The 18918-nt window shown below is 32.3% G+C and overlaps 2 protein-coding genes across 4 annotated transcripts; both read left to right on the top strand.

Moving 5' to 3' along the window:
* Window positions 1-4460: 4460 nt before the first annotated feature.
* HWS (Galactose oxidase/kelch repeat superfamily protein) lies at window positions 4461-7498 on the top strand. Of its 2 annotated transcripts, none has more exons than XM_039050413.2 (2): window positions 4461-4976; window positions 5997-7498. In XM_039050413.2, exon 2 carries the CDS (start codon window positions 6083-6085, stop codon window positions 7298-7300), a length of 1218 nt encoding a protein of 405 aa, XP_038906341.2. In that variant the 5' UTR covers window positions 4461-4976; window positions 5997-6082; the 3' UTR covers window positions 7301-7498. The 2 variants fall into 2 exon arrangements, with proteins under 2 accessions (XP_038906341.2, XP_038906350.2); XM_039050422.2 differs by having other exon boundaries at window positions 4616-4976; window positions 6000-7498.
* Window positions 7499-10278: 2780 nt separating this feature from the next.
* Window positions 10279-16423, top strand: LOC120092194 (phosphatidylinositol 4-phosphate 5-kinase 10). 2 transcript variants are annotated; one of them, XM_039050433.2, is made up of 10 exons: window positions 10279-10742; window positions 11457-11519; window positions 11829-11985; window positions 12293-12458; window positions 12642-12752; window positions 13245-13432; window positions 13611-13705; window positions 15143-15212; window positions 15503-15790; window positions 15906-16423. In XM_039050433.2, exons 3-10 carry the CDS (start codon window positions 11837-11839, stop codon window positions 15919-15921), a joined length of 1083 nt encoding a protein of 360 aa, XP_038906361.1. In that variant the 5' UTR covers window positions 10279-10742; window positions 11457-11519; window positions 11829-11836; the 3' UTR covers window positions 15922-16423. The 2 variants fall into 2 exon arrangements, with proteins under 2 accessions (XP_038906361.1, XP_090168166.1); XM_090312040.1 differs by lacking the exon at window positions 10279-10742 and adding an exon at window positions 11155-11280.
* The last annotated feature ends 2495 nt before the right edge of the window (window positions 16424-18918 follow it).

The following is an 18918-nucleotide window of genomic DNA, read 5'->3' as shown; positions in this document are numbered from 1 at the left end:
ATGGAGAATTGAAAGAAGCGACAAGGAGAAACTCTCGTTTGGAGCAAAGAGATCAAAGGAAATCGAAAGAAGCGACAAGATAAAGGAGGAACAGGAGTGACGTTCAGAACGACAAGATGAAAGAGGAAGTCGAAAGAAAGGGTCACAGATCTAGAGAAAAACTAAGATCTAGACTGTCAAACATACCGTAGTCTAGATTTGCGAAGGATTTCTTCAAATCCAACTAAAGAGAACCACAATGACAGTTGATCGGCAGAAATGGAGAAGAGGAAGCTCCAAAACCCACCAGGAACAACGCCGATAGAGAATAATGACGAAACCTTAAGGAGAAGAGATGGAAGGAAACCGAGCAAAATAATAAGAGTAAGCAAAACAGGGAAGAGCAAAATAATTTGTGGGTTAAGTGGGATTTGGGCTCCCAAATATTGGGTGGGCTATAGTAGCCTACCCGCCAAACTCCAAATAGGGGGCTCAAACGCCCCCTAAATTTCATGGTTTCAGTTTTCTCCTCTAACTTAACTATATTATAAAAAAATAATTAGTAATTGCAGAAGCGAGGAATCGATCCATTGATTGATATCTTATCGACTAAACTATGATCAAATAAATAACTTTGATAATCTATTATTTTATTTATCAAACATGGAAATTTTGAAAATAAAATAAGGAAAATTATTTATATAACATAGCGAAATTTAATCATTTTAGACTTCTATATATTTCTATCATTGATAAACTTTTATCAATCTCTATCGATAATAGAGTTTTAGTTTCTATTCATATTTATCAGTATTTTTTTTAGATAATTTAACAATTTTTATTCATGAGAAAATTTGGGTATCAAATATTTATGATGGTGGGGTGAGAGAGAGAGACCTAAAACCAAAACTAAAAAGGCAAATTCCGTACAGGTTTAAGAATGTCCAAATATGTATAAAAAAGTATATATTGGAAGTGAGAGATGAGTTAAATATGCTTGGCTGGAAAGAGGGATTGATGTTCCAACTTCCAAGTTCAAAGTGCTTCATCCACTAACCCAAAAATCGCTTTTTCACTTCCTCCTAATGCTCATTTGCTAATGCAAGAGCCTCAAAATCTTGTTCTTATTCATCGTTTCATTACCTTAATTAATCATCCATTTTCTCTCTCTCTTTTATTTACTTTTATACTCCTAAGTGCACAGAAAAGGCCAATTGGAATATTGAATATATATATATATGATTTTGATGAATGTACCTCTTTTGTTCTTATTGTCAATTATTATTATTATTTTTTGCATATTATAAAGAGGGAAAGCTATCAAAATATTGCTTTGTTTGTATTTTGTATTGCTTGCTCCTATTAACACCATCCTAGGGATCGCATATCTCTACGAATATTTTTTAGCCAAATCCTTGTTCTTACTTATATTTACCAAAGTGACTATTTTTAAACATAACTTTTAAACATCATCTTTGCTAATAGGTCTATGATTTAAAAATAGTAATATATAAATCTCCATAAACTCACTAGTTTAACGGTTTGGTACGAAAATGATGTTGGACTAATGTACAAGTTACTACTAAATAATTTACCAAAATCAACAATTTTGAGGAAAAAATTGTTTTCCTTTGATCTTAAGAATGAGTGATTGTCTTCCTTCTGTCTCTATCGTCCAACCCAAGAACATATATTAATGATGTTACCTTATTTATATATATATATATATATTTTTTTTGTTGTACGTATGTCTTATAATTCAATGAATGTGTAAGAGAGTTTTTTTTTTTTTTTTTTTTTTTTTTTTTTTTTTTTTTTTTTTTTAACAATATTTTGAGCGAGAACTTATTAGGAGGTTAAGATTGCAATATCTTTTAAAGTTTAATGTTAAACTTGCCACACTTATTTAAGTTCTGAGTAAGATTCGATGAAATTAAAAGTTTAAAATTAAAATTCACACGAGTTGAGAACTTTAAATTAATAATAATAAAAAATAAAAAAAAAAACCTAAATTCTAAAAAAGAACTTTAGATGGACAAAAATGAAGGAAGACGCAGGCCCTTGGAAGGGAGAGGATCTATTAATCTGTTAAGTATTACCCACATTAAAATCAAATTAATTAAGGTGATTATTGTTTTTAATGAAAAAATATAAAATTAATATTAGAATTTTGTGTCTACTCAACTAAACCACTTAAATAAAGAATAATTTAGATCCAAACAAACATTTAAACCATCTTACGTGTGGAGATTGTGACATCTAACCATAAGATTTCACGATTAATAATTTCGTTAAGAGGAAAAATGCACCCATTTAATTATAATTAATAAATTCATTACTCTTTTTGTTTTAAGGGGATGAATCATGATTTCTTGGTTCTTAAAAATTCTTAACTAAAAGAGAGGAAATTAAATTAGAGTTTAAGTTGGAAATTTAAATCATATGCAAAAACAAGCCAGTAATCGAGATATATGTATGTATGATATATTCTTAAAGAAGACCCGTATCTTCTACAATACAAATTTATTTACTAATATAATTATATATTTGCAACATGTACCTATCAAACTAAATATAACTTAGCGGTTAGGATATGTACCGTTGTTGGAAATAAAAAAGTACATCATTTTAACTAAAAATATACTCTATAGCTTAAATCATGTTTGAGTTTTTTCTTAAAAAAAAAAAGTAGGACAAACTTCTTTTGAACAAGTACTTTTAATATTATTGTGCCATAAGTACATATAGAATAGGTAGTTTTAAAACTTTCATGCCCCTTCTACTTTTTTTCTTCTATCACAAAGACCATTAGGCTGATATCTATATCTATATTGATTATTGTTTTCAGTTATTTATCAATTTCATTCAGTGTTTAACATTAATGAGCTTAACAAATACCATTAGACTATGTTATAAAATAAATAAAATCCTTCATACTAGTACCACCTGATAATAAGTAATATTCTATTCATTTTTTAGAATAATCTATTAATTTTTATCATAATGTATAATATTTTAACAGAACCAACAAGTATTTAAGTCCAATGTTAAAATTGGGCTGTTCTATAACTTAACCAAAAAAAAAAAAATAATAACTCAAGGGAACTTTTTATTTGCTGTTTGAAAAAATTGAAAAGAAATATTTTATTCTAAAGAACATGATGCTTGAAGTTGCCTCTCTTAGTCGGTAAAGTATATATCCAATAAAGGTTATTTATTTTCCTATCGTATAATTATTTTATTTTTTTCCCTTACAATATTCAGATCAGTCCGAGGATCAATTTCAGATTTCGAATTTGATATTTGACAGTGTAAATTTATGTCAGTTAAAATACGTTTATATGATCACTATTTTATAATCCTGATTTATACTTATTGAAAATTGAGTTTTTTTTTTCTAATATCTACTTAATTCTATTTAGATGACTTGTTTAAGTTGCTAATTAAATGTGCTTGACAGTCCTTAAAAAAAATATTTCGAGAGAAAAAAAAAAGAAAAAAATGCATTTAAATAAGACACTTATCATGTAACCATTTTTTTTGGCCATTGATATTTTTATTGTTAAGTGATGGTTGCTTCACGTATTTATGAAAATGGTTAAATTTTAACTTCTAAATTTAGTTATTTATTTTTTCAAATCATAAATTTAGTCTATAAAGTTATTTTTTTACTAAATTTGGTTAAAAAATAATGATAATTTTCATATAGAAAAAATAAATATGTGAATATAGTTCAAATTTTATAGTAAAAATACTAATAGATAATAGTTTTTTTTTTTTTTTCAAATCACCGATAAATTAATTGTAGAGACTATATTTAAGCTTTATTGAAATTATAAGAACTAAAATTGCAAGAATAAAGAGTATAAGGATTAAAATAGCATTTTAAACTATTTTTAGTAATAAAATAACATGGCTAATTCATCAACATCATATTGAATGGTTTTTGCTGCATATAAAATCTATGTTAGATTTTTTTTAAAAAGGGATTAACATAGTCCCTCTTAACAAAAAAATATAAACCAAAATAAGAGTGAAAAACTAAAAATGAACTATAAATTATTTTCAAAATACAAAATTTAAAACCAAATCCGACGTGTAAATATACCCGCGATTAAAAGATTTATAGTTTAAAATTTTCAATCCTTTGTATTATAAAAATAAAAATTGAAAAGCATATTGAGAAGAAGAAAAGAAGAGAAAGGTTTTAGACATCATAAGCATTTAGAAGACATTCTTAAAGCTAACGAGTATATTGAATGTCAATATCAATATTATTACCTAATTTAAAATTAGAGATAAAGAGAGAGAAATAACGTTAAATTGGAGGTGATGAGAAGCCTAGTATGAAAGCAATATGAAACCATTTTGGCCATTTAAGAATGTGACAAAAATCCGAAATTGTGAATTAATAATAATAATAATAATAATAATGATTCATGAATGAATGAATAAATAAATAAAATCCCTCGTTAAAATCTATCGATTGCTTGGAAAACAGCTCTGGACTGAAACACAAGGCCCTTGTGTGGCACTATCCCCACGCTACCCTTCACCAGAGACAGAACCACGCGCTTCCACGCGCCTCTTTCTTCTTCTCTCACTGTAAAGCCGCTAAAAGGAAAACCGCCTTCCCACTCCCCTTCTCGTCTGTCGTTTTTCTTATATCTAAAAAGAAAACGAAAGGGGGAAAATGAAATTAAGGAAAAGCAAAGGAAAACCTATACAACCAACAACAATACACCCTCACTCTCTAATCTCACCTCATTTCTCTCTCTAGGATGCTTCTTTTCTGATTCTTGGCTGCCAAATCTAGCAACCCTTTGTATTCTTTGCCCCCATTTTACAGAAATTTTTCTTCTCATTGAATGATAAAGGGGTTGCTCTGTTTCTCATTTATTTCCTTCTCTTTTGCTATTCCACCTGCATCTGAGGTTTCTTCATCGAATCTAGCGGTACCCCATTTTCAGGTGGCTGCCGAAGAGGCTTTTTATAAGGTTTGTTCATCGTGGGTTATTGCCATCAGGACCTAATTTTCACTTTTTTGTAATTGTTTTGTTTTGTTTTGTTTTGTTCTTTTGTTTTGTGTTTTTCTTGATCTGGGTTTTGTTTTTAATCCATGTATTTTCTCATTTTCTGATGGATATGGATTTGGCTTTCTTTTAACACGAAGTTTTCATCTTTGATTGATCTGTAACTCTTGTGTGTTTCACTCTCTACTCACCCATTTATTTTTGTTCTAATTTGCAATTCTCTGTTATGGTGAGTTTTAACAGTTGAGATACGTTTTATTTATTAATTTATTTATGGTTTTCCCTTTCCGTTTGGAGAAGGCATAAATTTATGTTGAGTTAATGTGGACTGGGACTTCTTTTGGAAAGCTTCCTTTTAATTTGATGTCCATTGCTCATACCCTTTGCAGGGATGATTAGGAGATTTACATTTCTTAAATCTGTTGTGGCAGTTATTTTCCCTCTTTGGAATTTGGCTTCGGAGATGCTTAAATGCTTACACATTTTTTTTTTGAAAGAATATTGTACTCATGAACAGTGTCTCTCTTTTGTTGCTGTCTGCTACTGTCTGTCAATGCTTTCCTGTGGATTTGTGTATAATGTCGTTTGTTTGGGTTCAGGTTTTATCTACCTTTACCCTAAATGTTTGGTTTTATAACACCTTTGTTTCTTGTGTATGGTCGCTAGTTGTCCGGGAAGGATTCTTTCTTCATTAAAGCAGACTACAAATGTCTGTAATTTTTCCACTTATTACCCACATAGGATTCTTGAAGACATAATGTATCGTATGATTTAGGGGTGAAGTTATTACACTTCAGGTTGTGGCATTTGTTTATGTTATTGCAACTTTAACGATCAGCAATGTTATATAGCAATCTCTATGTTTTAGTCTTGATCTTCCTTCTGTTGTCATTTTTATTTAGTTGAAATGAAATGTAGTTTTTTTCCCATGACGTTTTCTATTGGAAGAATGTGTTTTTTTGACTTGTGCTTGTCTCAATTCAGAAGAGTTGGATCACTTCATTCCTGCTGCGTCTTCTTATAGTTTGACTACTGCGATCAGCTCATCATTGTTTTGATCATTCATCATTATGGAAGGACAAACGTCATGGATTAGGCATTGCCACAATGACATGTCAAGAGATCTTGAAGATTTTGATTCTTACTTGGATTTCACAAGTGAAGGAGGCAAAGAGGCTGTAGCAGTTTCTGTGGAGTCAATCCTGCCTGATGACTTGTTGGAACGTATTCTGTCCTATCTACCGATAGCGAGCATTTTCAGAGCTGGTTCTGTGTGCAAAAGATGGCACGATATAGTTAGTTCAAGGAGGTTTTTGTGGAATGTCTCACATATCCTATCACAGAAACCTTGGTATTTCATGTTTACAAGCTCCGATGAGCCTATTGGTTATGCCTATGATCCAGTTCTTAGAAAGTGGTATGCCATTGATCTCCCCTGCATTGACAAGTCAAATTGCTTTATTGCCTCGTCTTGTGGCTTGGTTTGTTTCATGGACAGTGACAGTCGAAGTGAGTTACATGTCTGCAACCCTATAACCAAATGCTCAATGAAATTACCAGAGCCCTCTGGATCGAAGTTCTCTGATTATAGTGCACTTGCAATCTCTGTAAACAGGATTTCGCACAACTATAAAATCTCTGTAGTGAAATCTAAGCAAGTTCCTGGAAACTTCTTTCAATGGGATATATCAATTCATATTTATGATTCGGAAACAATGATGTGGGTTACATCCCTGACTGAAGTCCTGTCGGGGTGGAGAGGTGGCGATGAGAGTGTGATTTGTGATGGAGTTCTTTACTTCTTAATCTATTCAACCGGGGGTGGAGCACCTGATAACCGCCATGGTCTTGTTACTTACAATATCTCTAACCATTCGTCTCATGGTCTGTTGATAAGAAGCTTTATTCCTGCTCCCTGTTCTCTCACTTGCGGTCGATTGATGAACCTTAAGCAGAAGCTGGTCATGGTTGGTGGAATTGGTAAACAGGATAGGCCAGACATCATTAAGGGGATTGGAATTTGGATTCTTTGCGGGAAGGAATGGCGAGAAATTGCACGCATGCCCCATAAGTTCTTCCAGGGATTTGGGGAATTCGACGATGTTTTTGCCAGCTGCGGCACTGATGACCTTGTTTACATCCAGAGTTATGGAGCTCCAGCTTTACTTACCTTCGACATGAATCTAAGACAATGGAGATGGTCGCAGAAGTGCCCGGTGACAAAGAGATTTCCCCTCCAGCTTTTTACTGGCTTTTGCTTTGAACCAAGGCTTGAGATCAATCCCTGACTCGTTTCTTCTCACAGCTCGATTTGTGTGTTTTTATTAACAAAATTGTCTGAAATTTGGTTGATTTTGTTCTTATTTGCTTTTTATCTGTTGCACTGAAGAATCTACATTCCAAGGAAAGAGTATATACATGTAACTGCAGATAAAAGCTGCATGCATATTCATGAATATGAGAATAGAATTCTTTACATAGGAAAATACCACTCAAGTTAAACTGGTTACAAACTCTGAGACTAGTTCAAAATTGGTGCTTCCTCTCTGCAGTTGCCGTTGATGGAATTTCTCTATACTTTTATTCTTCACTTCAATGGATCAGTCTCTGTTAATCTTGAGCACTCTCTAAAACTTCACTATTTAATACAAGTATATCTATCTGATCAATGCCATATCTAGACAATGTCGATTTACTTCGGCTCAAACTCGAAGTTTTGCTTTATCTACACTTTAAGCTTTTTGGGTCTAGTAGTTATTTGACGTTGATAACATGCTTGTGTCGGTCGATTTTTAGGGTGGTTCGGTTTAAAAGACTACTGGTAGGGAAGCTTGAGTGTGATTTTGCTTGGCTTTGTAATAGGGGAGGCTTAACTAAGTGCAGTTGAGAGATGATCTTGTTACAATTTACTATTTAGGCATAAAAAAGGATGGTGTGACAATGAACCTGTTTGGCTGGTAATCTTATTGGTCTACCATTGCAAAGTCACTCCTTTGCTTAGATGCCTTTTAACAGGTGAGATCGTTACGATGTGACTGTTTAAACATTTGTCTGTTTCTTAATATGTTATTCGCTAAATACAAAGTTGAGATACTTGATTTAAAATTGTGAGATACATTGTGGTAGCTTTTTCAAATAATTTCTTCAATATTTATTATTATTATTTTTACAGGAGATCTCTCATTATTTGATGTGTTTTGTCTTCGATGAAATGGAAGTGAGTCCCACTCCCAGCCTTCCAAAACGATGGCAGGTGACTTTAAAGGATAGTATAATACTGAAGCAGTACAGTAAAAGAAAGAAAATTTATGTAATGAAAAGACCATATTTTTAAGTTGATTTATTTAGTCTAATAAATTCACATTCAAAATTTTCATGTTTTTTTAATGGAATAATTTTTTGGGATATTGATCTATTTAGCTTTGTAGAATGCCTTTTTAGATGGGTTCGAATATATATGTGTGTATGTATGTATATGTTACTTATTTTTTCTTTTTTTAACAGACTTTTTTGTGTATATGGCCAAGAATGAATCCATTTTACATTTTTCACCCTTTTTGGAAAGAGAATACTTTTTACCTTCTTTTTTTTAACTAAGAATACTTTTTACTTGATTTTTATATCTGTTTTTTTTTTTTGTGTGTGTGATACGACCTTATTATTTATTTATTTATCATCACTATTTTAATTTAATGTTCTTTTTTCTCAACCAATAATCTTGTCCCACCTTGGTCCCGAGCAAAGCCCGATTCACGCACGTTGTTCTTTTTAGATCTTAAGATAAGATAAAATGTACAAATAGTGTATGAACTTAAAAGGCATAGTTAATAATTTATTCATCAACCAATACACAATTTTATCAATTCGTAATAAAAATTAGTGTAATTGTAGTGATATAGGTCAATTGTAATAGGCCAGATCGCATACGTAATTGGATTGCGTTTGATTACGTTTACTTAAAATTATGAATTTTAGCTCATTTACTGTTATCGTTACCATTACTATTATATTTAAAGGTCAAATAGCAATAATAAAGATAACAGTAGATATATCAAAATTCATAACTTTTCTATTGGAACAATAATAATAATGGTAATTGTAACCATATAGATAACGATATAGTGTAATTTTCATATGCAATTGGATTGAGCATCATCCGATCATCAATTAATTTATATTTTTTATTATAGATATGGAAGTATGTCCCAAATGAAACACTAAAAATAATCAAATAGAATCAACTTTTTACATTACCATTGATTTATTATATTTTCACAGCAAGAAACATGACCGTAATTGGTTAGAACATTATAAAGGTGGTAAGTTTATTACTACGTAATTGAGTCCAAGAAAAAAAAAAACGAAAATTCGTTTATGGAAAACAATAGTGCGTTGGTAATATTTGGTAATATTTCTTGTATTCACATGGAATGTTAGTCGACTTGGCATCTTCACAAAATATAATAAAATAAAACAATCAGACTTTTGTTTTCAAGTCCCTCTGTTTTACGAGATCGTTTCTACTATTCTATTATTTATTTATGTATTTTTATTTGTTTTTTGTTTTCTCGTTTTGATTTGGTTCTCCCATTGGTCCATTATTGTCATTCTTTTCGTTAGAAACCCAAAATTCCGAGCAGAAATTAATCACAAAACATATATTCTTAATAAATATAAATAAATAAGTCTCAACTCTTACTCAATGGTATTTATATATATATAAGTACATGTATATACTTATATATATATGGACATGTGACATGCGAATTGGATACACCGGATAGAAACATTAAAATCTTATTTGTAAATTCAAATATTAGATTTTATTGATAGGTTAGTGTGAGTAGAATAGAGGAGTTTGAACACATGACCCCCTTGTCCACATATTCTAATACCATGTTAAATTATCTATTTATCCAAATATATATATATATATATATATATATATGCTAATGAATGAAGTTAAATTTGAATGCACAAAGATCGATGACCAAATTGAGGCTCTACTAACAACATTAGAAAGAGTATTGATTTTTTTTCGTTAAATACTATTTTGATCCTCGTACTTTTGATTTTGATTCATTTTGGTTCACATACTTTGAAAGTGTTCATTTGGTTTCTATACTTTTAATTTTGGTTCATCTTGGTCATTGAATTTTCAAAAAGTAATGCCTTTGATCCCTGAAAATGAAAATGGACGATCAAAATGGTTATCTTTTAGAAGTATAAATACCAAAATGAGCGAAAGTTGAAACTACATGAACGAGAATTGAAAGTAGACCAAAAATGGAGATGATTTGAAGGGGTAAGTTTTGAGTGGAGTATATTGAAACTTTTGGTGAATAATTATGAGAGAGGAGGGTGTAATATCCGTGGAAGGAAAGGGCAGAGGAGTACCTAAGAATGTACTTAAAGGGCCAAAGAAGGCACATTGGCAATGGAGATTTGATTTAGTGTTCCGTTTCCTAAAAATAGAGGGGGTGGTTAGAATAGGCCACAACTAAATGTGGCGCCAAAAACTGTATTTTCCCCTGCAATTCAATCGCCTCTAACCTCCATTTCTGACACACCCCTTTCCATTCCTACATCCCCCAATCAAACCCTTCTAACCATTTCAACAAAAACCAACATTATCCCTCTCCTTCCCCCATTTTCTTCTTTATCTCTTCTCTTCCTTCCCATGGCTCCCTCATTTTCTCCACCCATCAACCCATTCTTCTTCTGACAAAGGTAATTAATTCTTCTTCCCTTTTCATCTCCCTCTCGTGTTTTCCTCTTCATTTATTGCCTGATTGCTTTTCTTTTTTGTTCGAGGATTGAACTGCTTAAATTTTGCAAGTGGGTTTGGTTGATTTGATTCACATTTTGTTTTTCTTTCACATGCTTCTTCTTTGTGGTAATCTGGGTTTCTCCGATCCTAATGAAACTGGGCGTTTCTATTTTTACTTCTGTTAGTAACTTTATCTTGGGGTCCTATCTCTGTAACGTTCTGAGTACATCAGAACAGGTTGGGGCTGCCCACCCTCATAGCTTTTCTGGCTATGGTGGCCCACATTTTGAGAAAACAACCTCGCCTAAGATGACCCAGAATTCCTGATGCTTGTAATATAATAGTGGAGATAAGATGATCTCAGCTTTAGAGAGCTAGCTGGCTAAATCTGAGTACCAGTAAATATCGTAAAGGACAAAAGAACTAAACTGAGACAGATGCCATGGGAGAATGCTAAATCATTAACCTGATGTTTTGTTATGTGATTAAGTGTTTGAGGTTGTGATCCCATCTGGGTTGTATGTAAATTAGTCCATGACGATCATTTTTTTTCTCCTGCATCTTTATATAAATTTATCTTGTTCTCTAGTATGGCTTTTGTGAATATTCTGGAGTGCAAAGCATTTGTAATTAACTCTTGACATTTGACATTTGTTTTTCTTGGCTGATTTTAGTTGAAATCAATCTGGGAATTCAACGACTTCTGGATTAAGCAAGGGACATTGGGCATTGATCAGGTTTGTATAATTGCTCTATAGAGATGGCATCTTTCAAAATACCACGTGCTTGGTTGCAAGTCTTATTGCCAAGCAAGCTAACCCCTCCCCACGCAATAATTTTGAACACCATTTCTGGTGATCTCAATCATTGTAGGTTTTAGAAAGATTCTCAACTAGACAATTTTGAAAGATTCTCTACAATCCCTGTATTTGACCAAGCACTTTCGTTTTGATAACATTTGGGCTGCTTATGAGTGATTAGTTTGAGAATCCTATCCAAGTTTCTGTTGCAATTGTTTGTATTTGAATAAGATCTCTCTGTTGCAGGGTAGTTCATGGCAATGGGGAGAGGGGAGCTCTCACCACAGGACTTCAAAGCCACTAAAAATAATTGGATTCAATATACCAAGAAGAATAATATACGTCTTCCTCAAGGCTCATATACTGACTTCGAGTGGAAGGACTATTGTCCTGCAGTATTCAGGTTCTCCACCCTCAAAATCTTAGTAGCTATTTTAAGATGGGGGGGAAAAGGCAAAGGGAATTTTTCCGAACTGGCTTTATTTGAAACTATTTTTTCTGGAAAGGGGGAAAAACTCGTTAGCTTAATTGAAGGCAACTAATCAAGGTTTCTTGTGGATAAATAATAACCAAAACCCAGAAGAGCTTATCTATATTTTGTGAACCCAACCCCTTAAAGTCTAAAATTTCAACATAACCTCAGTAATCTTAAGCTAGATGAAGTTAAACTCTGACAGTTATTATTTTCTCTGTTTCTTTTTTTCATTCAGAAACATACTAGAGCTAGAGAAAATAGACTATGCTGACTATATGTTGTCTATTTGTGGTGATGAGACCTTAAGAGAGGTTTCTTCACCAGGAAGAATTGGCAACGTGATATTTCTGTCAAATGACGACCGATTTGTGATTAAAACTCTGCGAAAATCTGAAGTCAAGGTAAGGTCATCAACCCTGCTTATTCGAGAATGAAAGCTTTCTTTACAGATAAATTGAATTCTAGTTTTCCAACCAGAAATTTATCCCTGAAAAAGCTTTTTTCCTCCCTTGAAACTTTCTATTCTATATGTTGAATTTAGAGTGTGCATTGAGTCCTTACTTTAGCTCAACTCATGATCTCAGGTTCTCAGGGAGATGCTTCCAAAGTACTATCGACATCTAAAAACACATGGGTTTTCATTGTTGACTACGTTATATGGACTTCATGTAGTGAGACCAATTGGAGGTATTAAGGTGAAAATTTCAGTAACCTTAATATCTTTATCTTTTTGAAAAGTTAACTCCTGAAAAGTATATATATAAAGTAAAGTTCTTACTAGCAATTAAGACTCGTCCTAAAATTACTAATCAACAATTTCAGAATCCCCTTTCTAATGTGAGTTGTTTAACATATGTTCCTCTCCTCCTACAATATATTAGAGATTTGTATTTAGGTCCTGTCTCATGAGCTTAGATCTTACTGTATCTGTAGGAGTACAAAGATAAGCACCTCTGCTATATGACCTCTCATAGAATGGCTTTTTCTAAGCTTTGATGAAGAAGTTCATCTGGAAGACTGCAATTCATAGATTGTAGTGATTATGCGTGTACTTTTCAATATCCTGAAAGGCCCTATTTCCAAAAGCTCTAGCTTTCATTTGAACTAAAGCATAATGTGATACTTCCTGAAAGATTGTTCAGAGTAATTTGAGTTTTGTGCTTGTTTAATTGGTTCTGTTTTCACAGGTTTATTTTGCAGTCATGTCAAATGTATTGCAATCAGATTTGCACTTGCATCGGCGGTATGATCTCAAAGGCTCATCAAGAGGACGAAATTTCAATAAAGTGATCGTCCATGAGGAGATAATTTATAAGGATATAGATCTTGATTTCTACTTTTACCTAGAACCATCACTCCGTAACAAGATATTGTCGTAAGTCCATTGCTCTAATGCTTTCTAAAATACTTTAGGAGGATTTCTCAGATTCATAAAAATCCATCCTAAAGAAGAAGCTTTCCTTGTGGAAAGATAGTTTCTCATCACTTTTCTATCCTCTTCCCATGGCATAGTTTTATGAGTGTTCTGGTTCCTCCTTTGTTTTTCTTTTCAGACAACTCAAGTATGATTGCGAGTTTTTGGAGGCCGAGGGCATCATGGACTATAGTCTTTTGCTTGGTGTACATATAGAAGCCTCCTCGCGTCAAGGTGTTTCTCTCCCTTATCTGTCATATTTGAATGTATATATCTTATGATTGTTTTTTTTTTCTTTTCAATATGGTGGGATAATCAAACTTTAAACCTCAAAGTTGATAGTATAAATTTTATGTGAATTAATCTATGCATGATCAATTTGATAGTGTAGATTTCCATGCAAAGGTGGAGGAAGGAAATATTGACATACCCAAATGGCGGCAAGTTGGTCATGGGCCATGGGATGTGTAATTAAAGATTAAATTTTCTTTCACTCTTTGTTGCTTCAAATTAAATATAAGTTCATAATATGCATTTTTATGTAAGAAATAAATGGAATTCAACGCTGCTTCAGGCCGTAGGAATTAAATATAAGTTCATAATTAAGTCTTTTACAAGTTTTTTTTTTTTTAAAACTTTTTTAACAAAAGAAAAAAAAAAGTGTCTCTTTTCTCTTTCTATACTTCTCCTACATGTCAAATATTTACGGGTGAGGAACAATAAATTCCTATTGGAATATAGAAAAGTGGTCTAGGAGATTAGAAATGAGGAAAAATAAGTTAACTTGAACATAATTCAACTGGTTAAGACATATATTATGAACAATGAGGTCAGATGTTCGAATCTTCTAACTCCAAGTTGAACTAAAAGTGATAATAATAATGATAATACATAATGCATGTCTTTAGCTTGCCTATTTCAAGAAGAGGTAAGATTTTCTATCAACCAACTTGTATCTCTTCTGTTCAACCAAGTTTTCAAATAAAGTAGACCTAACAACGTTGGATCAAGTAACTTTAGTTTCTCCTTGAACTTTGCCGGAACGCAAGACAGGCTGAATTTCTTGGCCTCGCAACTAGGCATAGCCCATGGTCTGTGTTAGGAAAGTCATTAGGACATCTATTTGTGTTTTGTTATTCTTTGTAGTTTGTCATTTAGTATTATTGTCGCTAATCCAAGGCCATAACATAATAAGAGCATCACCTTTTATCCAAGTGACCATCTTCTAGGAAAATTAGCTGAGGAAATTGTGCAGGTTTTATTTTTATTAATATTTTTTCTGCTAGGATATAATTATGAGGTTGAACTTTATGAGAATATATTTTAATAAGTAGTACAAATGTCACTAGTATTCAAAGCATCAATACAAAGATTAGATTAAGTTAATTCCACATCTGCAGGATATTGACCGTTTTACTTTCAGACGTTTGTTCAATTCACATATTAATTTTTGGAACTCCTTTCTTCCTCTTTCATTATGACATCTACATCTGAAGTAACTCTTGGTTGTTAAATATATATCAATGATAGTAACACACTCATTATATAAGGCAGTCCGAGTTCGGCTGAATCATCATTTGTTTAGCATTACGCTGAAAAAGAAATAGTGAACCGAACATAAATTATCATGGTTCAACTCAGGCTCATTAGACAGGAGAAATTCTGTTTCAGGAATGAGGACCGGTCCAGTTCATGACGATGCAGAATTGACTGTTGCTGACATTCTTAAACATAATGGCAGGTATGCACCATCAATCTTTGGCTCTTCAGGTCATTCTGATTTCTATATAAGAGCAAAAACCAGATTCTGTTTCTATTCATGTGATCTATTTGGTGAATATGAACACGAAAGCTGAACCGAATTTCAGCCAGAACGGCTTATTTTGAGCTAGCCATGGTCTGCTTTCCAGTTTGAATGTATAATACATGCCAATCATTGTCTGTTTATCACACAAATCAACTACTTCCCACCGATGAATTATGAACAAAAATAGTATTTTGACTAACAAATTGTTGCATGCTTGGTATCAGGTTTGGCGCTAAGCTTCCTGCTAGTGCAGTCAGGACGCCAAGGAATGAGATGGGGATTGTTTCATCACCAAGCAGGGTGAGGGTGCCAGAGTGCTACAATGTATTGCTATACTTTGGAATAATAGACATTTTCCAGAACTACAATGTGATAAAGCGCCTCGAGCATGCTTACAAATCGATACAGTATGATTCAAAGTCAATCTCAGCCGTGAATCCCAAAGTATATTCTTCTCGCTTCCAGGATTTTCTTGCCAAAGTATTTCTAGCAAGAGAATCAAGTAAAAACTGGTGAGTCTCTTTACCACTATTCATTTACTTGTTCCGAAGAAACTGGCAAGCCATATTCATTCTTAAACAGTGGCTTTAGGAGTCAACATCCAATCTTTATATGATCATTTTACAGGAATTTTGAGTTTTGATCCATGTCAAGTCAACCCAGTGGGGGAGAAATCAACAAAAATAAGTTATGTTTGTTCCTTGCCCACATCATGATTTGCAATAATGTATAGGAAGGCATTGAGGGTCAGGTAGGAGAGGGGATTGTTAGCAGAGACAAATACATTGCAGCCGAATATGAAAATGGAGCTTCATTGTTTCAGGAAGACTGAGAGAGGTTATTAGAAATGGCTCAGGCGTTATCTTTTGATTCATGCAAGAGTTATAGTAAAACATTTATAAACCGTTGTGTTGTTTGCCTGAAATTTCTTTACTTTATGGTTCTATTGACCTTGTTTTGAATTCATTCTATTTGGAAGTGTATTTATGACACGAGGAGCAAATGAATTGGATAAAATGTGAACTGAAAAATTCAGAGAAGAAGGGTGTTAGAGGAGGAAAACCCCATTTGTTCTTTATAAGGGAAAAAATCAAGCAACAGTGGGAAATGTGAAAATCAGTGCTCACTTTTTGAACTTTCTATAATTACGTTTGAATCTGTTTCTTTTGTAATACTGCTTGATCAAAGCTAGCTGTTTCTACATAATATAAAAATCTAACCGTTGCAAAAAGGGCTTTCTCCAGAAATGGAAAATGGTAAATAAGGTGTCTCTGCCATCTGCCCCACGATTGACTCTGTAATTTCCTTAAAACAGATGATCCGAGATCCCTCTCTCTTTCTCCGTTTCTTTTTTTCTTTCTGTTTCTCTTTTAAAGAGAAGATCCATATCCCAGATTTGCCTTACCCGTCTCCATAAATGCTTAATACCACCTTCTTCAAAATGATTCTTCCCTCTCTATATAATGGTGTCTCTGTGAATGACTGAATATGCATTGTTTCCACCGGTGGCGACGGTGGAGGGTGAGGCAGAGGGCAGCGATGGAGCTCCCTTTGATTCAAAGAGAGGGTGGGAAGAAGGTTAAAGGAAGTGCTGCGAGTTCATGGATGCCTGTGGAGTGCCGCGCCGCCGCCTAGGCCGCCGCACCTTCCAAAGGTTTGCATGCGCTCGGAGCTGTTCTTACCTTCTCTTTTCCTTTATTGGATTGAAGGGAGCTCCTCCTTTTATAACCCTCTCTTTTCTCATTTTTTCTATCTATCATTTTCTTCTTATTTTGATCTTTTGAAAAGGATTTTATTGTTTTCATGTAGCTTACTATAATGTTATTTTTGAAATTGTTAAATTAAATTATGGTTGAAGATGATTGAAAAGGTACTCTTTTATGGTGGATTTATTAAACTATCCAAAAAGGTAGCGATCGCAAATGTTTTTTTTTTATTGGTGACGCTTTACTCGAGGGTGAAACAATTTGTATTGATCAATAACGTCTTGTTTATTAAAGAGACGATGACGATTATGTTTTAATAAACGTCAATCATTATTGTCGATGATCACGATACTTGTCTTAATATAATTTATTACCTTTTTTTTCTCTTAAAAATTATCGTTTAAAGAAAGGTTCTTTTTTTAAAAAAAAAAAAAAAAAAATAGATAACGTGTATATAGTTCATATTATTGTTATTTTTTATAATGAAATTAAGAAAGAAAAGTATAATTTAGAAAAGAATGTGTAGTTTGGTATGAATGGTATATGTTAATTATATTATGTTGTTTCTCTTGAAGAATAAATTAATGTTGATATTTTATTTAATGTTTTGATGAAATCCAGAGTGGTGCCAAGAGTGTTATGATGAAATACAGTGCTTCCGTCACATCAATCCATCATAAGATGTTGTTGTTGATGACTTAGTTCGCTGGGCGATTGTTCAACCTTGTTTTTACCTGTTAGCTCCAGGATGTTCCTCCTTCGACCTATTAGCTTCTTCACCATGATGGAAAATCTTTTATTTCTTGCTTTCTTTTTTCTTTTTTGTATTTAGATTGTCACATGTACAGTGAAGATTTTATTGAAAATTATATATTCACCTATTAAATCCCAGTAGCCATTTAATTTTTAATTTTTTAAAATTACTCATTAACAATTTCTCTCCTTTGTTTTTAACCATATGCAAAAGAAAAAATAGAGTGAATTTGAGTTGACAGAGAATGAGAATCAAATCTCTAGAATAAAGAACGAGATAATCACTCACTTCAAAAAAATGCAAACTATTCTAAAAAATGGAAGAAAATATATTTAATTTTCAAAACTTAAATATAAAAGATCAAAATGGTTACCACACATTAGCTTTGGAAATCTAAACATAACTTTGTGGAGTAGAAAGCATAAAACATCACTCAAACACAGAAATTTAGTAAAATAATAATAATAAATTAATAAAATACCCCATTTATCGGAAATATGATATCAATATAATGCATAAACTGCAATGTATTAATATTTGCCCTCAAATGTTATATGTTAGTTTTTCCCCTCTTTTTAATACAATAATTATGAGTTATCCAACCTCTCTAACTTTTAGAAAGGAAAATCGTACCAATAACCATTGAGTTAAGTTCGTCTTAGTAAATATTTTATATGCTCGTTAAATTTATTTTATTTTATTTTATTTTATCCATATATGTTTAAATCCTTTAATTTGAATCTAACCTTCCTTCTAAATTCTACCGATTCTACCAATTAAAATCTAAATATATTAGATTTTTTGGTTTGATAAATTTAGGATCCGTTTGGATTGATTGAGAAAAAAATATTTTTCAAAAAACTCATTTTTTTTTAAATACTTTTGATGAAAAAAATTAAAATATATTTAAAATCCTATTTTGAGTGATTGCCAAACACTTCAATTTCTTCTAAAATAACTTATTTCTTAAATTAAACACTTAAAAATGTATTCCAAAAACAACTTTAAACATAAAGTCTTATTTGAATTTTATTAATTAAAATTTCAAACCGTAGGTTTTAAGATTTTCCCACTTTCATAATATTATCTATACTATTGTGACTATTTCTCAAACTACAAATCATTGTTACCACCATTGAATTTTTTTAAAAAAATAAATCATTTTTATCATGTTTATTTC

The sequence above is a fragment of the Benincasa hispida genome, chromosome 1 (genome assembly GCF_027475165.1).
Source record: "Benincasa hispida cultivar pf3 chromosome 1, pf3_genome.v1.1, whole genome shotgun sequence".
Classification (NCBI taxonomy): Eukaryota; Viridiplantae; Streptophyta; class Magnoliopsida; order Cucurbitales; family Cucurbitaceae; genus Benincasa; species Benincasa hispida.
This window is presented reverse-complemented; position numbering and strand designations above follow the sequence as displayed.